The sequence below is a fragment of the Eriocheir sinensis genome, chromosome 9, assembly GCF_024679095.1.
Source record: "Eriocheir sinensis breed Jianghai 21 chromosome 9, ASM2467909v1, whole genome shotgun sequence".
NCBI classification, from domain to species: Eukaryota; Metazoa; Arthropoda; class Malacostraca; order Decapoda; family Varunidae; genus Eriocheir; species Eriocheir sinensis.
The window spans coordinates 4,704,470-4,726,020 of record NC_066517.1 but is presented as its reverse complement, the minus strand read 5'-3'; the positions used below and the strand labels follow the sequence as shown (position 1 = coordinate 4,726,020).

At 43.7% G+C, this 21,551-nt stretch overlaps 2 protein-coding genes across 2 annotated transcripts in view; both read right to left on the bottom strand.

The window, feature by feature from the left end:
* LOC126996265 (uncharacterized) overlaps positions 1 to 7,445 on the bottom strand; it is a 65,864-nt gene extending 58,419 nt beyond the window's left edge. The window contains exons 1-2 of the mRNA XM_050856642.1: positions 7,344 to 7,445; positions 6,802 to 6,937 (exon numbers count right to left, since the gene is read on the bottom strand). Coding sequence (XP_050712599.1) covers positions 6,802 to 6,937; positions 7,344 to 7,445 — 238 coding nt within the window. The remainder of the gene's footprint in view (positions 1 to 6,801; positions 6,938 to 7,343) is intronic.
* Positions 7,446 to 15,653: 8,208 nt separating this feature from the next.
* LOC126996264 (tigger transposable element-derived protein 7-like) lies at positions 15,654 to 18,597 on the bottom strand. Its single transcript, XM_050856641.1, has 4 exons — positions 18,526 to 18,597; positions 16,218 to 17,152; positions 15,851 to 15,994; positions 15,654 to 15,726 (listed from the first exon to the last, which is right to left on the bottom strand). Exons 1-4 carry the CDS (start codon positions 18,595 to 18,597, stop codon positions 15,654 to 15,656), a joined length of 1,224 nt encoding a protein of 407 aa, XP_050712598.1.
* Between the last annotated feature and the right edge of the window lie 2,954 nt (positions 18,598 to 21,551).

Below are 21,551 nucleotides of genomic sequence, written 5' to 3'. Positions count from 1 at the left end.
GTTTTTTTGAAAAGATGTATTGAGTGATGGTTAGGGGTAGAATTCATAGAAGTGATGGTGTTTGCTTACCTTTGTTAGATGAGTAAACCACAGAGTGTCCGTATGGTATCACTGTCAGAGGTACACTTATCTAGTCCCCCATCCATTTTCCTTTATATATATTTCTGCGAAGCGCTTCGCAGAAATATATAAAGGAAAATGGATGAGTGAACATTCCTTGTTTCCCTACGCCTTCTACGCCGCTGCAACAACAACAATGTTATTCTTGCTAGGTCACTGACGTCCATCTCGCACGAAGGCTTATTGCATACTAGATGACCTGAATGAAAAGTAAGCTGATGGCGTTGGTTGGAACGGTGTTCATTCAAAAAGAATTGAATGACGTGAATTGAATGGAATGTAATTGAATTGAATGGTTTGGTGGGAACGCACCCTTAGAGGTAGAAGACTATCAGTATGAGGAGGAGAGCTGATGAGACAAAGAGCCTTAGCCTCCACTCTGTCCAGAAGAGCTGTGTGAGTGGAGCCCCCCCACACATGAGATGCATACTCCATACGAGGGCGGACAAGGCCCCTGTATATGGACAGCAACTGTGCAGGGGAGAAGAACTGGCGGAGACGGTACAGAACGCCCAGCCTCGAGGAAGCTGATTTAGTAAGAGATGAGATATGAAGTTTCCAGTTGAGATTTTGAGTTAAGGATAGACCGAGAATGTTTAGTGTTGAGGAAGGTGATAGCTGGGTGTTGTCAAAGAATAGGGGATAGTTGTTTGGAAGATTGTGTCGAGTGGATAGGTGGAGAAACTGTGTTTTTGAGGCGTTGAAGGACACCTGGTTCTTCTTGCCCCAATCGGAAATAATAGTAAGGTCTGAGGCTAAGCGTTCTGCAGTCTCCAGCCTTGAGTCGTTAAGTTCCTGAAGGGTGGGTCTTCTATTAAAAAAAGTTGAATAATGCAGAGTGGAATCATCGGCGTAGGAATGGATAGGACAGTTCGTTTTGGAAAGAAGATCATCAATGAACAACAGAAAAAGAGTGGGAGATAGGACAGAACCCTGTGGGACACCACTGTTAAGAGATATATTTGAAGAACAGTGACCGTCTACCACTGCAGAAACAGAACGGTCAGAAAGGAAAATGGAGATAAAGGTACAGAGAAGAATAGAAACCGTAGGAGGGTAGTTTAGAAAGCAAGATTTGTGCCAGACCCTATCAAAAGCTTTTGATATGTCAGCGCAATAGCAAAAGTTTCACCGACAAGGCTAAGAGAGGATGAACAAGAGTCAGTTAAGAAGATTAGGAGCTCAACAGTAGACCGCCCATTGCGGAACCCATACTGGCGATCAGATAGAAGGTCAGAAGTGGAAAGGTGCTTTTGAATCTTCCGGTTAAGATTGATTCAAAAGCTTTAGATAGACAAGAAATTAAAGCAATAGGATGGTAGTTTGAGGAATTAAAGCGGTCACCCTTTTTAGGTACAGGTTGTATGAAGGCATACTTCCAGCAAGAAGGAAGGTAGATGTTGACAGGCAGAGGCGAAAGAGTTTGACCAGGCAGGGTGACAGCACGGAGGCACAGTTTTTAAGGACAATAGGAGGCACTCCATCAGGTCCATAAGCCTTCTGAGGATTGAGGCCAGAGAGGGCATAGAAAACATCATTTTGAAGAATCTTTATAACAGGCATAAAGGAGTCAGAGGGGGGATGAGTAGGAGGAATATGCCCAGAATCGTCCAGAGTGGAGTTTTTAGAAAAAGTTTGAGAGAAGAGTTCAGCCTTAGAGATAGATGAGACGGCAGTGTTGCCGTCAGGACTGAGGAGTGGAGGGAAAGATGAAGAAGTGAAGTTGGAGGAGATGTTTTTGGCTAGATGCCAGAAGTCACGGGAAGAGTTAGAGAAAGCAAGGTTTTGACATTTTCTATTAATGAAAGAATTTTTGGTTAGTCGGAGAATAGATTTGGCACGATTTCGGGCAGAAATGTAAAGTTCATAATTAGCATTAGTTTGAAGGCTCTGGTACCTTTTGTGAGCATGAGTAGAAAGTCGTGCGCAGCGGGGCCGCGGGAGGGAGGGAGGCATGCAGTTAGCAAGTTAGTTCATTGCACCCAACTGCAGTGTTACTGCTACCCACATATTGCATGCCAACAGGTCATTAAGACTAGATATTGTATATTATGCACATAATCACATTCCACTAAATAGTACTATTTTTTTTCCATCCTGGGTCTGCTTTTGGCACCTTTAAGGGAAATTATTCGTGCAGTAAACTGTCTGGTTGCATATCTGTCCCCGTCACACAGGCGAGCGACGTTTGTGCGACCTTTCAGCGACAAAAAAATGGCCATGGGTCGCAGTGAGATTGCCGAAATTCAGAAAAACTTGTTTCTGTGTGACAGTTCCGGCGACCTTTGGGCGTCGCAAAGGTGGTGCAATGGTTGCTGAATTGTCGCCACCATGATCTTTCATGCGCGCTATTGGTCGCTCAAAGGGCGCCCAATGATCATAAGAACATAAGAACATAAGAACGCAGGAGTCTACAAGAGGCCGGTAGGCCTGTACGAGGCAGCTCCTTTGATCCTAAGCTCCCGTGTATCTAACCCAACCTAATATTGCTGTCCATGAATTTATCGAGTCTATTTTTGAATGTGACAATTGTATTGGCACTCACCACATGACTGCTAAGCCTATTCCACTCATCCACCACCCTGTTAGTAAACCAATTTTTGCCTATGTCCCTGTTGAATCTGAATTTATCCAGTTTAAACCCGTTACTTCGTGTCCTACCCGGTTCTCTTACCAACAAAACCTTATGAATGTCTCCCTTATTAAAGCCCTTCATCCATTTATAAACCTCGATCATGTCTCCACGCACCCTTCGCCTTTCTAGAGAATGCAAGTTTAACTGTTTGAGTCTTTCCTCGTATGGCAAGTTTCTCAACCCCTGAATCATCTTAGTCATCCTCCTCTGCACCGATTCTAACATTTTGATATCCATTCTATAGTAAGGTGACCAAAACTGAACCGCATAGTCAAGATGAGGTCTAACTAATGCTAAATATAGTTTGATCGTTTGATCGCTCAGAGATTGCCCACAATTCCACCGGCGATCATTTGCGACCTCTGAGCGACGATTGGGCGACCTTGGCGCTGGTTGAGAGACCCTTGAGAGACAATCGAACGCCCTTTCAGAGACCTGTTTCCTCGGCGAACACGCAGCGACTGCTTTGGCCCTGTTCAAAAACTGACGGCGACCATGGCGACCACGGCAACCTCCGAACGCCCCTTGAACGATCAAGAAGACCTCTGAGAAACCTTCCGGCGAACAGTGGCGACCTCGCAAATTTTTGGGTCGCTCAGGGGTCGATCAAGGGTCGTCATTCCTGTGTGTGACGGGGGCTTAACCTGCAGGCAGGTCTCGGCTACAGCCTTGATCAGTAACACAAGATGATTAGTGAACGGATCATTGTCTAACATGTGTTGTGGCAGGCTGGAGAAGACAGCCCTCTCCTGGAACTCAAACAGTACAAGTGTTACAATGTGTGCCAAGCATGTGTTGACAGCTTTGATATGGATGGTCACTATACTGTAAAACTTTCTCTCTGAATTTTCTTTCACACACAAAACAAATGGCAACAACATCTCTGGATGGAAAAGATAGGTGGCCTTTATTTTTAACTGAAATTAATCCGTGAGTCGCATCCAGATGTTGGGCAAATAAAGCTTTGCAGCACGACATACACTTTAAAGATCTCTTGAGTTTTAAGCCGACAAATCCGGCTATATAGCCAACGATCTTGTCAGAGAGATGTTCCTAACACTTGAATCAAATGATCAGTGTGCATATGTCCTGTGCATCAGTCTTGTTTATGAAAGTCACGCACGCTTGCTCAGATATAAAATTGAATTATTAAACAACTTACAGGTGAAAAGTAATGGATGGATCAGATTTTTTGTTCACTTGTTCATTGCACCCAAATGCAACACAGGTAGTCGGCATTCCAGACCACACACGGCGCTACACTCTTGCCTTAACTCTCGTTGCATGAGATCTCTACTGAATTATAGACTGAGAAAGTATGTGTGGACGCCTTATTAATTATTGTCTGTGCTCACCCTGACCTCGGATCATCTCGACCTGAGTCATCACAGCCCAACTCATAAACATACCTGACTTTCCTTATTAACTATGTGACCTCACCCCAACCCCACTTCTAAGACAGGGGTCAAAAATGCATTCCAACGTAGCGAAATACTTCCATGATGTGTTTCATCACTACCCGGCAATCGCTGCCTATTCCTACAAAAAGATGGCCGACTGACAGTTCGCTGGCGTGAGCCCAAGCACTTTACGGCCACTCCACCATTAATACCTCTGTGGGGTTCTTGAAAGGTCTGGACTTCCGAAAATCCCGTAAATTCTCAGCAATAAAAATATATAATATAAAATATCTGAAAATTGAGTTCTCAGACTCACAGCCCCTTCTAGTCACATATTATTTATGACCAGTCACATCTCTCATAGGACAAGCAAAGACTAGTTGAACCTGTTCTTAAGTTTATTTAAAGCAACGAAGAAACTCGCTGGAAATTAAAAAAATAATTAATTATTTCCAGGCACACAGCAACCTAGCTATCTATCTTAAAACATCCTATGCAAATAGAGTACTTAACTGTAGGTGGGCGAAGCACAAGCCACACCTGATCTACCTCGTGGTCTGGAGTCTTGAATCTTCCTTCAGTCCTCTCTCGTACCTCTCTGTAACACGCCGCCTCTCGTACCTTCCAAAGGCTTCCCTCGCCTGCAGTACACAGTCAACCTGATTTGTGGATACTACAAAGGCAGGTAAACCACCACGATGGACACGTGGCACGGAAGGATGGTGAGGACGTCTTGTCGCGATGGAGTCTGGGAGGAAGATGGCTGCGAGCGGCCCGATGACCAAAATCCTCAGCGCGGCAAGATGCCAGCTCTCGCCACACTGACATCTCTCTTTCTGCATAACACTTATACTAACGCCCTAACGGCTATGGTTTATTATTTATTAATAACCTAACACCATGCACGGTAATAGTGGGTCATGCATCCCACTCATAATTCAGCTTTGGCAGCAATAACGAATATGATTGGAATAAGGTCCTGTTTCCTGCCTTCTAGTTTTCCCGCCTGTTCTGTGACTACTTCCCGCTCTCTCAGTCAAAATGGCGGGGACTCCCGGACTTCCACGGGCTATTCCTTGAATAATGAAATCATGACATTTCGTCCCCCCTTTAAGAAAACTTTTGTCTTCAGAGAAAAGTTTTTGACAGTGATACGCTGCCAGCACTGGTACATGCCCTACACCTACACCTACAGATTTAGCATGTTCCTGACAGTACGTTCTCACACTTTTTCACACAACCTCTCATACTGTGGTGTATGTCAGTTAACCTCTGCTCAAGTAATTGACGATTCACCTGTGAGTGAAAAACCTCAACATTTACGTTAATACTCAAACTGGAGGGAAAACTCCTTAGCGAGGCGCCAGTACCTTTTAGAGCGGGCTTGGCGAACTTCGCCACAATTATTCACAATATGTAAGTGGTGTAATATATGTATACATAGTGTAGGTGGGACAGATGTGGAGTAGATGTAGGTAGGTGTAAAATGGTGTAACTTATTGTATAAATTCCTGGCTATCTGCCTAATTTTTCCTACATTATCACACCATGCACCATACCATGCAACTTAATTTTTAAGCATGCCGCAAAACTCTCGGTTGAAACCAGCTTTTCCAGGGATGCATTTACGACTCCACCACCTACAGAATTGACAGCTCCTATCTGCTCGAAAATACATGGCCGGATGGCGGGGTGCTCCGCCAACCATCCTCGAAAGCCACCTAATCTGCACACTTTCATCACTTGGTTCTTCGATTCAGCTGAATCTTGAGGTCCCATGATCCGAATATAAAGTCTCCGAGCCACCTAACCTGTCCACTTTGATCATCTTACTCTGCTACCAGACGCGACAAGAAGTCCGCCCCAACGTTGGCTTGTCCCTTTATGTACTTTACAGTGAACTGAAACTGCTGGAGATACAACGCCCAACGCATCAGACGTGCATTTGCATTTTTAGAAGTTTTCAAACTGGCTAGGGGCATATGATCAGTTTCGAGAACGAATTGGTCGCCATATAGGTAGAATTAATATTTCTTGATTCCCTCTACTACTGCAAGGAGCTCCTTTTCTACCGTAGAGAAGTTTCTCTCAGCTGGACGCAACTTCCTGCTTTAATAACTTACGGGAAACCCCTGATTATTACTCTCTTGCATCAACACTGCACCAATGCCCTCCTGTGATGCATCGGTACGCAGAATGAACTGCTTATTGAAATCAGGCAGCTGCAAAATGGGCTATTTGCATAACATGCTCTTAAGTGTCGCGAAGGCGCCTGTCCATAGTACCTTATTGGGTGCATGTTTTCTCAAAATTCATACAGAGGGGCAGCAATGACAGCGCAAATGGGGATATAATCCCGGTAATATCCAGCTAAGCCCAAGAATGACTTTACCTGAGTTTTGGTCTGAGGACGTGGAGCATTTCTAACCTTTTCTATTTTATCCATCTGGCACCCATACTGTCCCTCACCAATGACATGACCTAAGAATGGCACCTTTTCGTGCCCAATCAAGCACTTACTGGGCTTAATGGTCAGGTTGTAGCGCCGGAGCCGCTCCAACACTAACCTGAGGGTTTCTAGATGCTGCCTGAATGTGGGTGAGTGAATTAATACGTCATCCACGAAAAGCTCCACTCCTTCCATACCTCTCATGACCTCGCGCATGACTTTGTTAAAAGCTGCTGGCGAGATGGTCATCCCGAAGGGTAAGGCTTTGTACTGATACAATCCTCCAGGTGTACTGAAAGCTGTCACCTTACAACTCTCCTTAGTCAGAGGAATCTGGAAAAACCCTTTCGTCAGGTCTATCTTAGAAAAAATTCTAGATTCAGCCAGAGTAGCAAATATGGCATGCGGATCAGACATTGGCTCAGCGTCTCCGCGCGTCACTGCGTTTACTTTTCGATAATCGCCGCAAAGCCAATTCCTCCTTCTTTCTTCCTTACGACTACTATGGGGATGCAGTAGGGGGAATTTGATCTCTCTATGATACCCGCGGCCTCCATTTCACTGATTTCGCATCACCGTAACCTCTCGGTCTCCTGCCCAACCTTTACTCAAATTCAATCGATCATCGTACTGATTAGTGGCTGCGCGGCCACTAGTCATTGATTCTGCGCCTCATCGCGATACTGGCCGTTCACGGAAGGCACATGTGGTGGCGAACCCTGCTTTCAACCATAATTACCGTGCTGCGTTGCACTTTCTTGTCTTTCTGCAGCATTTTTGTGCCACTTATTACCCTGATGCGGTCGCGACCCATAAATTCCAGTTTTCGGACGCGGTGCATAATTCTGGTTACTTTTGGCTGAAGGCCACGAGCGGCTGATCGCACCATGGTTGGTGGCGACGCCTGAACCAATCTTTCTAGGGACTTCACTCTGCATGTTATTGCTTTTAATTACAGGCTTTTTCGTCTTACCTCAGGCCTCAAAATAGGAATTAGCCATTTCCTTCATAACTTCCAATTTCCTCACCTTGTCTATTTTGAGCCTCGTGACGAATTCATCTGGGCAGGATTTTACATACTGCGCACGCAATATTAGGTCCTTCACACCTTCAACTGTCTCCTCAGCACCGTCTTTCTTGAGCCATTGTTTTAAGTACCTCTTGAGGCGAGCAGCAAATTCAATTCCTGTCTCCTCGTCATTTATGGAGGCAGAGGAAAACTGATTCTTTAAATCATCAACAGACATTCCATAAGCTGCTAATAATGCCTCCTTCATATCTTTATATTCACGAGAGTTATCATCCAATCTATGAATCACCTCCAAAGCCTTACCTTCAAAAAGACTCATGAATTGCACACGCTTGGTGACCTCATCATACTGCATTAAGTTAGCGGCTTCCTCAAACCGCGCTATAAATATCTCAATATTGTCACCTTCCTTGAAATGATTAAGCTTTAGCTTTGGAGAAACTACTTTATTATTCTGAGAGTTATTACCATTCCCATTATCCGCCGCTAGCTCGGCCAATTTTACTGCATGGGCCTCCTTTTCTCGCTCTCTCTCAGCTTCCAGTTTCCGTAGTTCTAGCTGGTATTGATCCTTTTCTCTTTTTCTCGCTTTCTCTTGCTCTTTGATTACATATTCTCTGGCTTCCTTAGCATTGTACCCTAACACTTCCGCTTCCAGTTTCCACTGTGATATAGCCATCTTGCGAGATAAATATTTCGAGCCTAACAGCCAATACTTTCCTATGGAGTGTAAGGTCAGTTTACTGCTCGGGCGCCATTTTATGTGGGGTTCTTGAAAGGTCTGGACTTCCGAAAATCCCGTAAGTTCTCAGCAATGAAAAATATAAAATAAAATATCTGAAAATTGAGTTCTCAGACTCACAGCCCATTCTAGTCACTTATTATTTATGACCAGTCACATCTCTCATAGGACAAGCAAAGACCAGTTGAACCTGCTCTTAAGTTTATTTAAAGCAATAAAAGAAACTCGCTGGAAATTAAGAAATAATTAATTAATTCCAGGCACACAGCAACCTAGCTATCTATCTTAAAACATCCTATGCAAATAGAGTACTTAACTGTAGGTGGGCGAAGCACAAGCCACACCTGATTTACCTCGTGGTCTGGAGCCCTGGAGTCTTCCTTCAGTCCTCTCTCGTACCTCTGCATCACGCCGCCTCTCGTACCTTCCAAAGGCTTCCCTCGCCTGCAGCACACAGTCACCCTGACTTGTGGATACTACAAAGGCAGGTAAACCACCACGATGGACACGTGGCACGGAAGGATGGTGAGGACGTCTTGTCGCGATGGAGTCTGGGAGGGAGATGGCTGCGAGCGGCCCGGCGACCAGAATCCTCAGCGCGGTCAAGATGCCAGCTCTCGCCACACTGACATCTCTCTTTCTGCATAACACTTATACTAACGCCCTAACGGCTATGGTTTATTATTTATTAATAACCTAACACCATGCACGGTAATAGTGGGTCATGCATCCCACTCATAATTCAGCTTTGGCAGCAATAACGAATATGATTTGAATAAGGTCCTGTTTCCTGCCTTCTAGTTTTCCCGCCTGTCCTATGACTACTTCCCGCTCTCTCAATCAAAATGGCGGGGACTCCCGCGGTATTTTTCCGCGGGCTATTCCTTGAATAATGAAATCATGACAACCTCCATTGTCCTCACCCTTTGAGAGCTCCTGACACCGAGAAAAAACGGTTACTGCTCCCTGATAATTATAGCCGTTGGGGATCCAGTGAAACACAATAACTCAAATATGTTGGCGCGCTGGGTATTCTCACACCCTGCTGTAGTGTTTCAGGGGTGTACAATAATAATTCTTTAGACTGGTGATGGTGACGTGGCAACACGGACAGACGTGGCAACGCTTTTTTTTTTCTTTTTTTTTTTTACGTCTTGGCCTATTGCGCCGGCAGGCTTCTTCCCGGTGGATCCTGATGGTCGGTCCAAGGCTTCTTCCCGGTGGGGCCTGATGGTCGGCTCAGCCCGTTCTGGCGCAGGCGAGTGTTTATTTTGGCGCCATCCTGCATTGGCTCATGCTGCCCTCCCAGAGCTCTTCTTTAATCCTAGAATCTAGAGTCCGGGTTGATAGGTGGTCTTCTGGACAGCATGTGGGTAGTTTTAAGCCACTTGGCGGCGGCTGAAAAATCCCAGCTTGGTAGCACCTGTCGGGGATTGAACTCGCGTCCTCCTGAACACGGGGCCGTCTCACTATCTGTTCAGCCACCCACCGCTTTGCCCGCTCGCCTCTCTTGCAGTGTTCAGATTTTAGAGCGAAACGCGCAATTTCTAGCACGTTCAACAATGGTTCTGGGCGAATATTTTTTAATAGCACCTAGCACGTTTTCTAGCTCGAAAGTACAATGCTCGGCGCGTTTTCTGGCGCCTTATGTGAAATGAAAAATAATAAAAAAGTGGAGTAAGGAAACAATATTCTCCACTTTTTAATATACTTACAAGTTAATTTTAATAATATTTATTCATGCAGTGGGACAGGCACCTCATCGCCGTACGTGTCTGTTTCCTGTACACCGCATGACGCATCCCTACCCTGTCCCTGTCCTTATCCGTCTCTCAGTCTCCCAACAGCCAGGCGGCAGGCCAGTCTCTCATGTTCATTGGATGTTACGTTCCGGGTTGTATTGTTGTATTGTAGGTTGTACTGAATTAGAAGTGGACTTTTTCGCTTGTAAATACAAGTATGAAACAAATATTTAATACCTAGTATAATATTGTGCCCATCGCTAGCTGTTAGACATGTATTCGTGTTGAGTGGTACTTATGTTCCATGTAGTCTGGACTATGGAAATTTAGTTTGCCGAAATGTATTAATATCATATATGTACAACGAACATCACACGTAACTCTTTATTATGTAGCTCGTTTTGCTATAAAATAGCGCATTTCTAGCAATTTTGCTGCGCTTTTTGGGTTGGGAGAGATGGAAACACTGCCCTCCTGCCAGTCGGCTCGCAGCTATCACGGCGTTCACACACTCGTTTTGGAACGCCGTTTACTTGTTTCATCTAGCAATAAGAACTTACAACTAGTTTCCTTCCACACCTTCGAGGAAGCCTGTTGAAGGATACTACAGATCTTCAGACTGCTACAGCAGCTGCAACATACCACAGGAGGAACCTGATGTCCTTTAACGCCTCAAAAACTCAAATTTTCCACCAATTGTCCTATAAATCTTCCAACACCTATCCCCTATTCTTCGGCAACACTAAGCTGTCACCTTCTTCTACACTTGATATTCTCGGTCTATCCTTAACTGAAAATCTTAATTGGAAACTTCACATCTCTTACTAAATCAGCTTCTTCGAGGCTGGGTGTTCTGTATCGTCTACGCCAGTTCTTTTCCCCCGCCTTGTCCGACTTCGCATGGAATATGCATCTCACACTCAGCACCGCTCCGCGCACATAGTCATTTTGGACAGACTACCAGTAGAGTCTTATTAGTCAGGCTTTTCGTCTCTTCAACTACCCTCCTCTTACTGGCAGTCTCCTACTTGCTAAATTCCGCTGCAATGTTGCCTCTCTATCTTCTACCGATATTTTCATGCCGACTATTCTGAACTTGCTAACTGCATACCTCCCCCCTTTTGGGGGTGTCTAAGATGGCAATACCTAGTGGGAACATAAAATGTAATAATAATGATAGCAGTGGCAGGGTAAATCAAGGGGTAGGTCTTAATGTGTACTTTACAAACAGTAGAAGTATTAGGAATAAGATATATTTATTGCGGGGAAAGGCGTGCGTAGAGAAATTTGATATGATGGCCATCACAGAGTCATGGATTAATACTCCAGACACACTTTCTCCCATAAATAAAGATTGAAGGGTATAGGTTATTCCACCAAGATCGAATAGTCAGGAAGGGGGGTGGGGTCGCATTCTTCGTCAGAGACAATCTTAAGTGTGTCATTAACAACTCAATCAAGATAGCAATACAGAATCCCTCTGGGTAGAGACAATAGGTAGGAAGGAGATGCTTGTCATACGAGTACTTTATAGACCGCCCAACCTTAACAGGGATAGTAGCCAATCCCTTTTACAGGAAATTAGTAGGGCGTCAAGATATAGGAATGTGTGTATAATTGGGGATTTTAATTATTGGAACATAGAGTGGGATACTTTATCAGGACACCAAGAGGTGCAGGATTTGTTAGAAGTGATCCGAATGGGGTAATGTTACCAGTTGTGTTCCCCAAGGTTCAGTTTTAGGCCCGCTTTTATTCATTATCTACATCAATAACATAGACAATGGGAAAATCAGTGACAAGTAAATTTGCGGATGACACCAAAATAGGACGCACTATTAGGACGCAGGAGGACCTCAACAAACTGTCAGCTTGGTCAGAGAAATGGCAAATGAATATTAACATCACCAAGTGTAGCGTACTAAGTGCAGGAACATGCAACGCATTACACGAGTATAGTTTAGACTCCACAGCGATAGGCAGGGCAGAGTGTGAAAGGGATTTGGGAGTGTAAGTGAGCTCTGACCTAAAACTAAGGAAGCATGTACGTATTAGTGCGAGGAATAGGGCTAACAGGGTATTAGGCTTTATTAACCGGACGGTAACCAAATAAAGTGCAGAGGTCATCCTCATACTCTATTTAACGTTAGTTTGGCCACACTTAAATTATGATGTCCAGTTTTGGTGCCCACACTACAGAATGAACATCAACTTGCTAGAATCAGTTCAGAGGAGGATGACCAAGATAATTCAGGGGCTGAGGAACCTCCCATATCAAGATAGGCTGAAACATCTCAACATACATTCACTAGAAAGACGAAGAGTGCGGGGAGATCTGATATAAGTATTCAAATGGGTCAAGGGTTACAACAAATGTGATATAAGTAAAGTACAGAGAATTAGCCAGCAGGATATAACACGCAGTAATGGATTGAATTAGAAGAGTATTGATTTAGGAGGGAAATAGGCAGGCATTGTTTTAGTAATAGGGTGGTAGGGGAATGGAATAGACTCAGCAATCACATAGTTAGTGCAGGGACGATAGCTTGTTTTAAGAGTAGACTGGATAGCTACGTGGACGAGGATGACAGGTGGCAGTGGAAGGGACTCTGGAGCTGCCTTGTGTAGGTCATTCGGCCTCTTGCAGTCTCCCTATGTTCTTATGTTCCTGAGGTCCCGCTGCACTCGACTTTCTACTCGCGTTCACCCCTATACTGTCCAAATCCAATATGCAAGGGTTAACGGGGTATTTTTGGCCGAATATTTTTGAAATCTGAGAAATTCTTTTTCTTCGCTCACTGTGGCCGAGATAGCCTAAATTATCAAGTGGTAAGGTTTGTTTTGGTCAAATTAAATCCCTTACGGCCGGGAAGCCATGTTTAAATACCCCGCGCGGTTGCGTCAGAGGCCTGAGTCACGCGGTTACACACGTGGTGTCATTCATTGCTTATATACGCGTAAATTTTCAATAAAAAATGATTTCTTCTTTATGAATCTGCATCACTTGGCATCTCAGAGAGGGTGGATGGAGTGAGTCATGCTGCCCGAGGGCCGAGAGGACTGTAGATCACGCGTCACAACTTTGGCTATGAGGATGGGAACATAATATTACATATGTTTGGTTCTCAAGAAAGATTACAAGAATCTCTTCACTGGCAAGACCTTGAAAGAGCCAGACATGCAACACCCAAGTCCAAAAGAAGAAAGAAAACAGCAGAAGAAGGATGAAGAATACCAGCCTGGAGAATATTGATAAAATCTGGCGACAATGAGAAAGGTGGCGCCTTTTGACACCCTCACATACCAGTGAATAATACTTTCTCAACACTGAGAAAGGGGGACCAGATGCCTTATCAATATCTCCAGTCAATCAGCAAGGTTTGCACAATCATGTGTGAAAATTTCATCTCAATCGGACAATTATGAAGGGCATGACAGGGGTAAATGCAAAAAAAAAAAAATTAGGAGCCGATTTCTCAAAAGTTGGTTTTTTACACTTCAAAAAATTTCAAAAAATCAGTAAATCATCTGACTGACAATTGTTAGGTATCAATAAAAACTTCAATCAAAGGCCGATTTTTTTATTGGAATAGATTTTTCAATATGGCCATAGAAAACGGGATACAGAGCGGAGAAAATCAAGTGTGAAAAAAAAATTTAAAAATTTTCTCTCAAAGATAAAAGCAAAAATCAAAAATCTGTTCCCGACAAAATGTAGATATATAATCGAAGTTTCATTGGTAATTTTTTCAAAGTGATTGACTTAAAAATAAAGCCTGTGAAACAAATTGAAAAAAAACGCGTTTTACCTCAGTGCCCCCTATCATTCACCCAATCTCCATGAAATTCACTATACACTCCTCATTAACACCAACAAACAACATAATAAAATTTCAAGGCTATTGGACCTACCAAAAGAGCTGTAGGGGGGGGGTAGTCGCCCCCCTTAACCAGCATCTTCATTCTTTTATCCCTTCTGCTCGAAAAGTCTGAAGTAGACTTCCTTTATCTGTATTTCCTCCTGCCTATGACTTGACTTCTTCCAAGAGAGAAGTGCCAAAACACCTCTTCTCCCGTAATTGACCTCTGTCTCGTTTTGTTGGAGCAGCAACTAGCAGGCTTTTTTTGCTGCTCTTTTTGTTTTGATGCCCTTGAAAAATAAAAGATAATTGAACATTTTTGTTTTCCTAATTATTCTATTTTTTTCCTTTTCTTTTCTTCTTTATTTTCATCCTTCCTTCCTGCCTTCCTTCTTTCTTTCTTCCTTCCATCCTGTTTTTTTTCCTATATAATTTATCTCCTCCTTCCTTACTCCGTTCTTTTATTCTTATTTTCCTTCCTTTCTTTCTCATTTCTTTCCTTCCTTCACTGAAACTAATGAAAATATGGTACATACCTATCCCCCCCCCCCCACACACACACATTCTCTCTCTCTCTCTCTCTCTCTCTCTCTCTCTCTCTCTCTCTCTCTCTCTCTCTCTCTCTCTCTCTCTCTCTCTCTCTCTCTCTTTTGTTATCAACCCAGCCTCCACACTTTCCGATAACATTATGAGGACCACTTCACTGTGCTACGCTAGGGGTATGTTGTAACACCGTAAACGTAGCCTATTCACAGTATATAGTAACCTTTGGCATAACTTAAGCCTACAAACCTTATGTAATTCGCTTAATAAAACAGTTAACATATAGCATTACCTAGTAATTATACAGATAGGTCTTGTTTTTCTTTTTCCAGCTAAGGAAGCAACTGTCCTCGCCGCCATGCTGAAGTGATTTGTACATCTATAACTACTAACCTGTGCCTATATGTAAGGTTGAGACATGAGCTATTACTCCGCGTGACCTCGGCACTCATCTCAGTCTCTTCCTCCCTTCCCTGCAAACATTAGATTAACGAAGCGAACGTATGACCAATAGCAATATATATATATATATATATATATATATATATATATATATATATATATATATATATATATATATATATATATATATATATGTACAGTATACCCCGCATAAGTCGGACCAATTGTGGGGAAGGTCAATCCGAGTTATCCGAAAATCCGAGTTGCCCGAGGGATTTTTTTTTCACATTTTGCACGCCTGTTACCACTAACAGTTAAAATGGTCTGTGTAACGCATTGCGTAAATAGGTACTACATACATGGCGCGCGCACACACATACACACGCGGCGTACACACACACACACACACACACACACACACACACACACTCACACACAAATAAACACGCGGTGCGGACACACACACACACACACACACACACACACACACATACACACACACACACACACACACACACACACACACACACACACACACACACAATATATGTAAATAAAAAACGAGTAGACACACACACACACACACACACACACACACACACACACACACACACACACACACATGATAGGTAAATACGTACGTAGTATATATATATACACACACACACACACACACACACACACACACACACACACACACACACACACGCGTGCATTGAAAATATACCTCTTAGGCGTCAGTGAATAATTCCTCCGGCAGCTCGGGTGAAATACTTGGGACATTCACAGACAGATCATAATTCCTGGGAGTGGTGGCACGTGTACTCGAGGAGCTAGGGGGTCAGTGACAGCTCTGCTGAGGAGGAGGAAGTCACGGAGAAGGTAATGGAAGTCACTGATGAGGTGGAGGCTACTAAATCCTCTGACGTTGTGCGGGGTCGCTTGCTTCCTGGCAGGGGCTTGGAAAATGAGGAAATTTTAAGCTGCACCATCTTCTCTTGCTGAAGCTTCATGATTTGCATCCTCATCAGCCTCACTGTTTCATAGTGGTCAGCCACAGGGTTGCCGACCCTATTGATGAGTTTAAAGAGTGTGTCAAAAGCCTCAACCCCTGCTGCTAGGGACGGTCCAGCTCTATGATGTAGCTCCTCCTCCTCCTCCTCCTCCTGAACGGGTGTCTCGGTGCGCTGTGCATCCTGTGCAATCTCCTCCTCTGTCTGGTGGTGATATCCAGGCAGTCCAAGGTCCTCTTCTAGCCACTCATTGACTTCCTCTTCTGGGAGTTGTCCCTGACCACAACAAGTCCGTCATGTTCTTCATCTCGAAACCCTCAAATTCATCGTGGCCAAGGGCTTGGGCCTTTGGCGTCTTCAGGAGTTTACACCATGCATTCTTCAGTGTTGCTAGAGGCACCTGCTTCCATGCCTCAGCCCAGTTAAATATGGCATCCTTAATACTGTAGCTCTTGAAATTTTCGAGTGTCTTCTTGCCTCTCCTGTCAACATAATCAGGCTCATTCATTCCATCCTCCGGCACAACCAGGCAACGTTGCAGAAATAGTTTTCTGTAGTGCCTCTTGGCACTCTCTATCACCCCCTGATCCATGGTTTGAGTGAGGGAGGTGGTGTTGGCCGGTAGAAACAGAGCCTTGATTTTGCCATCCTTACTGCAGAGTTTGGTCGCTGAGGGATGAGCCGGGGCATTGTCTAGAATGAGGAGGGCCTTTATCTCATTACTAGCAATGCCATAGAAACGGAGCTGATACTGACTAACTGCAGGGTCAAATGTTTTATGAAAACACTCTTCCACTACATTCTGGGTGACCCATGCTGAAGGGGCAGAGTGATAAATAACAGGAAGCTTGGTCATCACGTCCTTGAGGGCCCTGGGTCGTCTGCCCTTTCCCACGATGACTGGTTGGAGCTTGTGGGAACCATCAGCATTGGCACACACGAGGATGGAGAGGCGATCCTTGACTGTCTTGTGGCCGGGAACGCTAGTGAGGTCCTTGGAGGCCTGGGTGCTACGTGGCAAGGTGCGCCAGAATAGCCCAGTTTCATCTGCGTTGTAAATTTGAAACTCGTGCAAGTTTTCATCTTCCCGCAGTTCTCGTAGCCGGTTGACAAATGGCGGAACTGCAGCCTCGTCAGCACTGAGGACTTCCCCTGAAACTGCACGTTTCACAATACCATGGCGCCTCTTGAAACGCCATAACCACCCCTCGCTGCACTGAAAATTATTTATGCCAAGGTGGTGAGCAAGCCTCTCTGCTGCGTGCTGGATGTCGACGCCGCGCAAGGGAACGCCCTCAGCTCTCTCCTGCAAGTACCACTTGTAGAGGGCTTCGTCCAAGTCGTCGTGCTGCACTTTCTTTACTCGGAACACTTACTTTCCCTTCTGACCGTGCTCTATCTTCTTCACTACCTCCTTAACTTTTTCCTTCCCCTTGATAATGTCGTGCAGGGTTGACTTCTTAAGGCCGTTCCGTGTTGGCGGTAGCGAGTGCTCTAAGTGCTAATTGGTTCACGGATAGAGAAAGGCAATATCCGTCAGGGTTGCTTTATTGACAAAAATCACACAGGTCATGGACATATACACGACACATAAAAGAGGTGGTTGAGTGTGTATGTGTTTGTGAAGATGTAGTGTAGTGTGAATGGCACTGGATTGTGGGTGTATGTAGTAAACAATATGTATGAGTTAACAATAGGAGGACGAGGACGGACAGTAGAAGATAAACGAGTAACAGGAGAAGTTAACATTGATGATGCAACACGGACAGCAGGGAGACGAGACAGCGACAATGAAAATACATAGACGGCACAGGAGATACAAGAAGAGGGGAGACGAAAACATTGACACGAATACACTTAATGAGTCTGTGCTGCAGCGCCACATTTTCTTGGGTCACCAGGAAAGCAGAGCACACGGCTTTCAGCGGTGGCTGCTACCAAGATCTATAGTAACAGGTCTCCTCACTTTACCTCCACTGCGCAGCCTGTGACGTCAGCTGGCTGTGAGACAGTGAGGAAGACGGGGAACTATTCTATATTCCCCATTCTCTCTCTCTCTCTCTCTCTCTCTCTCTCTCTCTCTCTCTCTCTCTCTCTCTCTCTCTCTCAAGAATACAAGAATACCATATTTGCCCCCAGATGTTGATGCTGTCATTATTATTATTAGTAGTAGTATTGTGTGTGTGGTGTGTGTTCACTCACAAACGCAAATGTACGCATAACAGCTGTAATATTTTGTATATCTCCCTACTTCATATTTTTTCTATATGTAATTCTTATAATGTGCTTTGTCAATGACTATGAGTAGATACCCTCTACTCCATTCTTATTACTAGCTTACATGTGTGTGTGTGTGTGTGTGTGTGTGTGTGTGTGTGTGTGTGTGTGTGTGTGTGAGAGAGAGAGAGAGAAACTGGGAGCGACTGCCAGCTAGCTGTTACTACACGGAGGTTGGAAGAGCGACTGACCCCATCGGCCCCGCTGAACCTACCCTCGAACAGCCTGGTGACGTGAGTGCGCCAGCATCTGCGAAAATACGTCGGAAATGAGGAGACCTGGTACTGTAGATCTTGGCTGCTACAACCGCACCATGAGCTCGGCACGACTCACACCTCTCTCATGATCTTGTATAACAGCCATTTTGTCAGCCACCGACAGCATCTTCAGCTTCCTAACTGACGTAGAAGATACAGCCTAGCCCTTAGAAGCCATGGTAGAATAATAAAGGCAACAATAAGGACTACAGAGCGAGCGAATGCTGAGGGAGACACTACCACGCGCTTGCTAAGTCAGCTGTGTAAACAGTGACCTAGGCGTCAGCAGTGCCGCGGCACACGCGCCCGTCTCGCGTCTCAAACGGCTCGGACAACTCCTCAAATGACTCGGACGATGTAGGCTTATAGCCAGATTATAAGCCGAGTGGCTTAAAATTACTCAATCAAAGCGCAAAAAATGACTCCCGGTGCACGCGGGACAAATCTAAAATATATATATATATATATATATATATATATATATATATATATATATATATATATATATATATATATATATATATAGATCCTGAAAGTGTCCGACTTATCCGATATCCGGCTTATTCGGGTCCGACTTCAGCGGGTTTACTATATATATATATATATATATATATATATATATATATATATATATATATATATATATATATATATATATATATATATATATATATATATATATATATATATATATATATATATAGGCGGTGGCTGAGTGGTTGCGTGCTGGGCCCACATTCACTGCGTGATGGACGACGCGGTCACCGAGTGGCTTAAACTACCCACATGGTGTCCTGAAGACCCGTTAACCCGGACTTTAGAGGAAGCCGTCCAAGTGAATCAAGAACGAGTTTCGGGGGGCAGCATGAGCCATGAGAAGATGGCGTCACTATAAACACTTGCCTGCGCCGTGACGGGCTGGGGCTGACTACCATCCAGTCCCCTCAAGAGAGCCTACCGGCGCAATATATATATATATATATATATATATATATATATATATATATATATATATATATATATATATATATATATATATATATATATATATATATATATATATATATATATATATATATATATATATATATATATATATATATATATATATATATCCTATGTCCGACTTATCCGATATCCGGCTTATTCGGGTCCGACTTCAGCGGGTTTATATTTATATATATATATATATATATATATATATATATATATATATATATATATATATATATATATATATATATATATATATATATATTATATAGGCGGTGGCTGAGTGGTTGCGTGCTGGGCCCACATTCACCGCGTGATGGACGACGCGGGTCACCGCCGAGTGGCTTAAAACTACCCACATGGTGTCCTGAAGACCACCCGTTAACCCGGACTTTAGAGGAAGCCGTCCAAGTGAATCAAGAACGAGTTTCAGGGGCAGCATGAGCCATGAAGATGGCGTCACTATAAACACTTGCCTGCGCCGTGACGGGCTGGGGCTGACTACCATCCAGTCCCTCAAGAGAGCCTACCAGCAATATATATATATATATATATATATATATATATATATATATATATATATATATATATATATATATATATATATATATATATATAAATATATATACATATATATATATATATATATATATATATATATATATATATATATATATATATATATATATATATATATATATATATATATATATATATATATATATATATATATATATATATATATATATATATATATATATATATATATATATATATATATATATATATATATATTCTTCTTATCAGTTGCTATCCATATACAGGGGCCTTGTCCGCCCTCGTATGGAGTATGCATCTCACGTGTGGAGGGGCTCCACCCACACAGCTCTTCTGGACAGAGTGGAGGCTAAGGCTCTTCGTCTCATCAGCTCTCCTCCTCCTACTGATAGTCTTCTACCTTTTACATTCCGCCGCGATGTTGCCTCTCTTTCTATCTTCTATCGATATTTCCACGCTGACTGCTCTTCTGAATTTGCTAACTGCATAACTACCCCCCTCCCGCGGCCCCGCTGCACACGACTTTCTACTCATGCTCATCCCTATACTGTCCAAACCCCTTATGCAAGAGTTAACCAGCATCTTCACTCTTTCATCCCTCACGCTGGTAAACTCTGGAACAATCTTCCTTCATCTGTATTTCCTGCTGCCTACGACTTGAACTCTTTCAAGAGGAGGGTATCAGGACACCTCTCCTCCCGAGTTTGACCTTGCTTTACATGGAAACATGGAAACATGGAAATGCAGGCAACAGAAAGCCTATTGGCTCATTACGAGGTCGCCCGCTTGGGTGATTTAATCTGCTCGATCGCCACTTGGGGCTTGGTGAGCAGATGAAAGCACCTCGATATTGAGGAGCAGATGGAAGCCCCTCGTTATTCAGTTTATTCCCGACGCAGCGAAATGACGGTCGATTCTATATATGAAGGAGTTGATGGTATTCGCATTCACTACTTCTGAGGGAAGATTGTTCCAGTGGCGGATGACTCGGTTTGAAAAGAAACTCCTTCCAATGTCTGTGTTACATCGACTCGACTGAATGGGTAAATCGTTATTTCTAGTTCTTGAGTTGGTTTGCAGTTCAAAGAATTTGGAGTAATCGACGTTATTGAACTTTTTTAGATACTTGAAGACTTGAATCATATCCCCTCGTAGGCGTCTTTTCTCCAATGTAAAGAGATTGAGTCGCTTGAGTCGTTCCTCGTACGGTTGAGCCCTGAAGGTTGGAATCATCTTTGTGGCGCGTCGTTGAATCCTTTCCAGTAGATCAATGTCCTTTCTGTAATTGGGATACCAGAACTGCACTGCATACTCGAGGTGCGGTCTTACCATGGAATTATACAAGGATAGCATCACGTCTGGTGTTTTACACTCGAAGTTCCTCGCTATGAACCCGAGCATAATGTTGGCCTTGTTGTATGCTTTTTTACAGTGATTCGCGTGTTTCAGGTCACTGCTGATAGTGACTCCAAGATCCTTTTCCTCCTGCATCGCTTGCAGAGGTCTCCCATTCATGATGTATGTATGGTT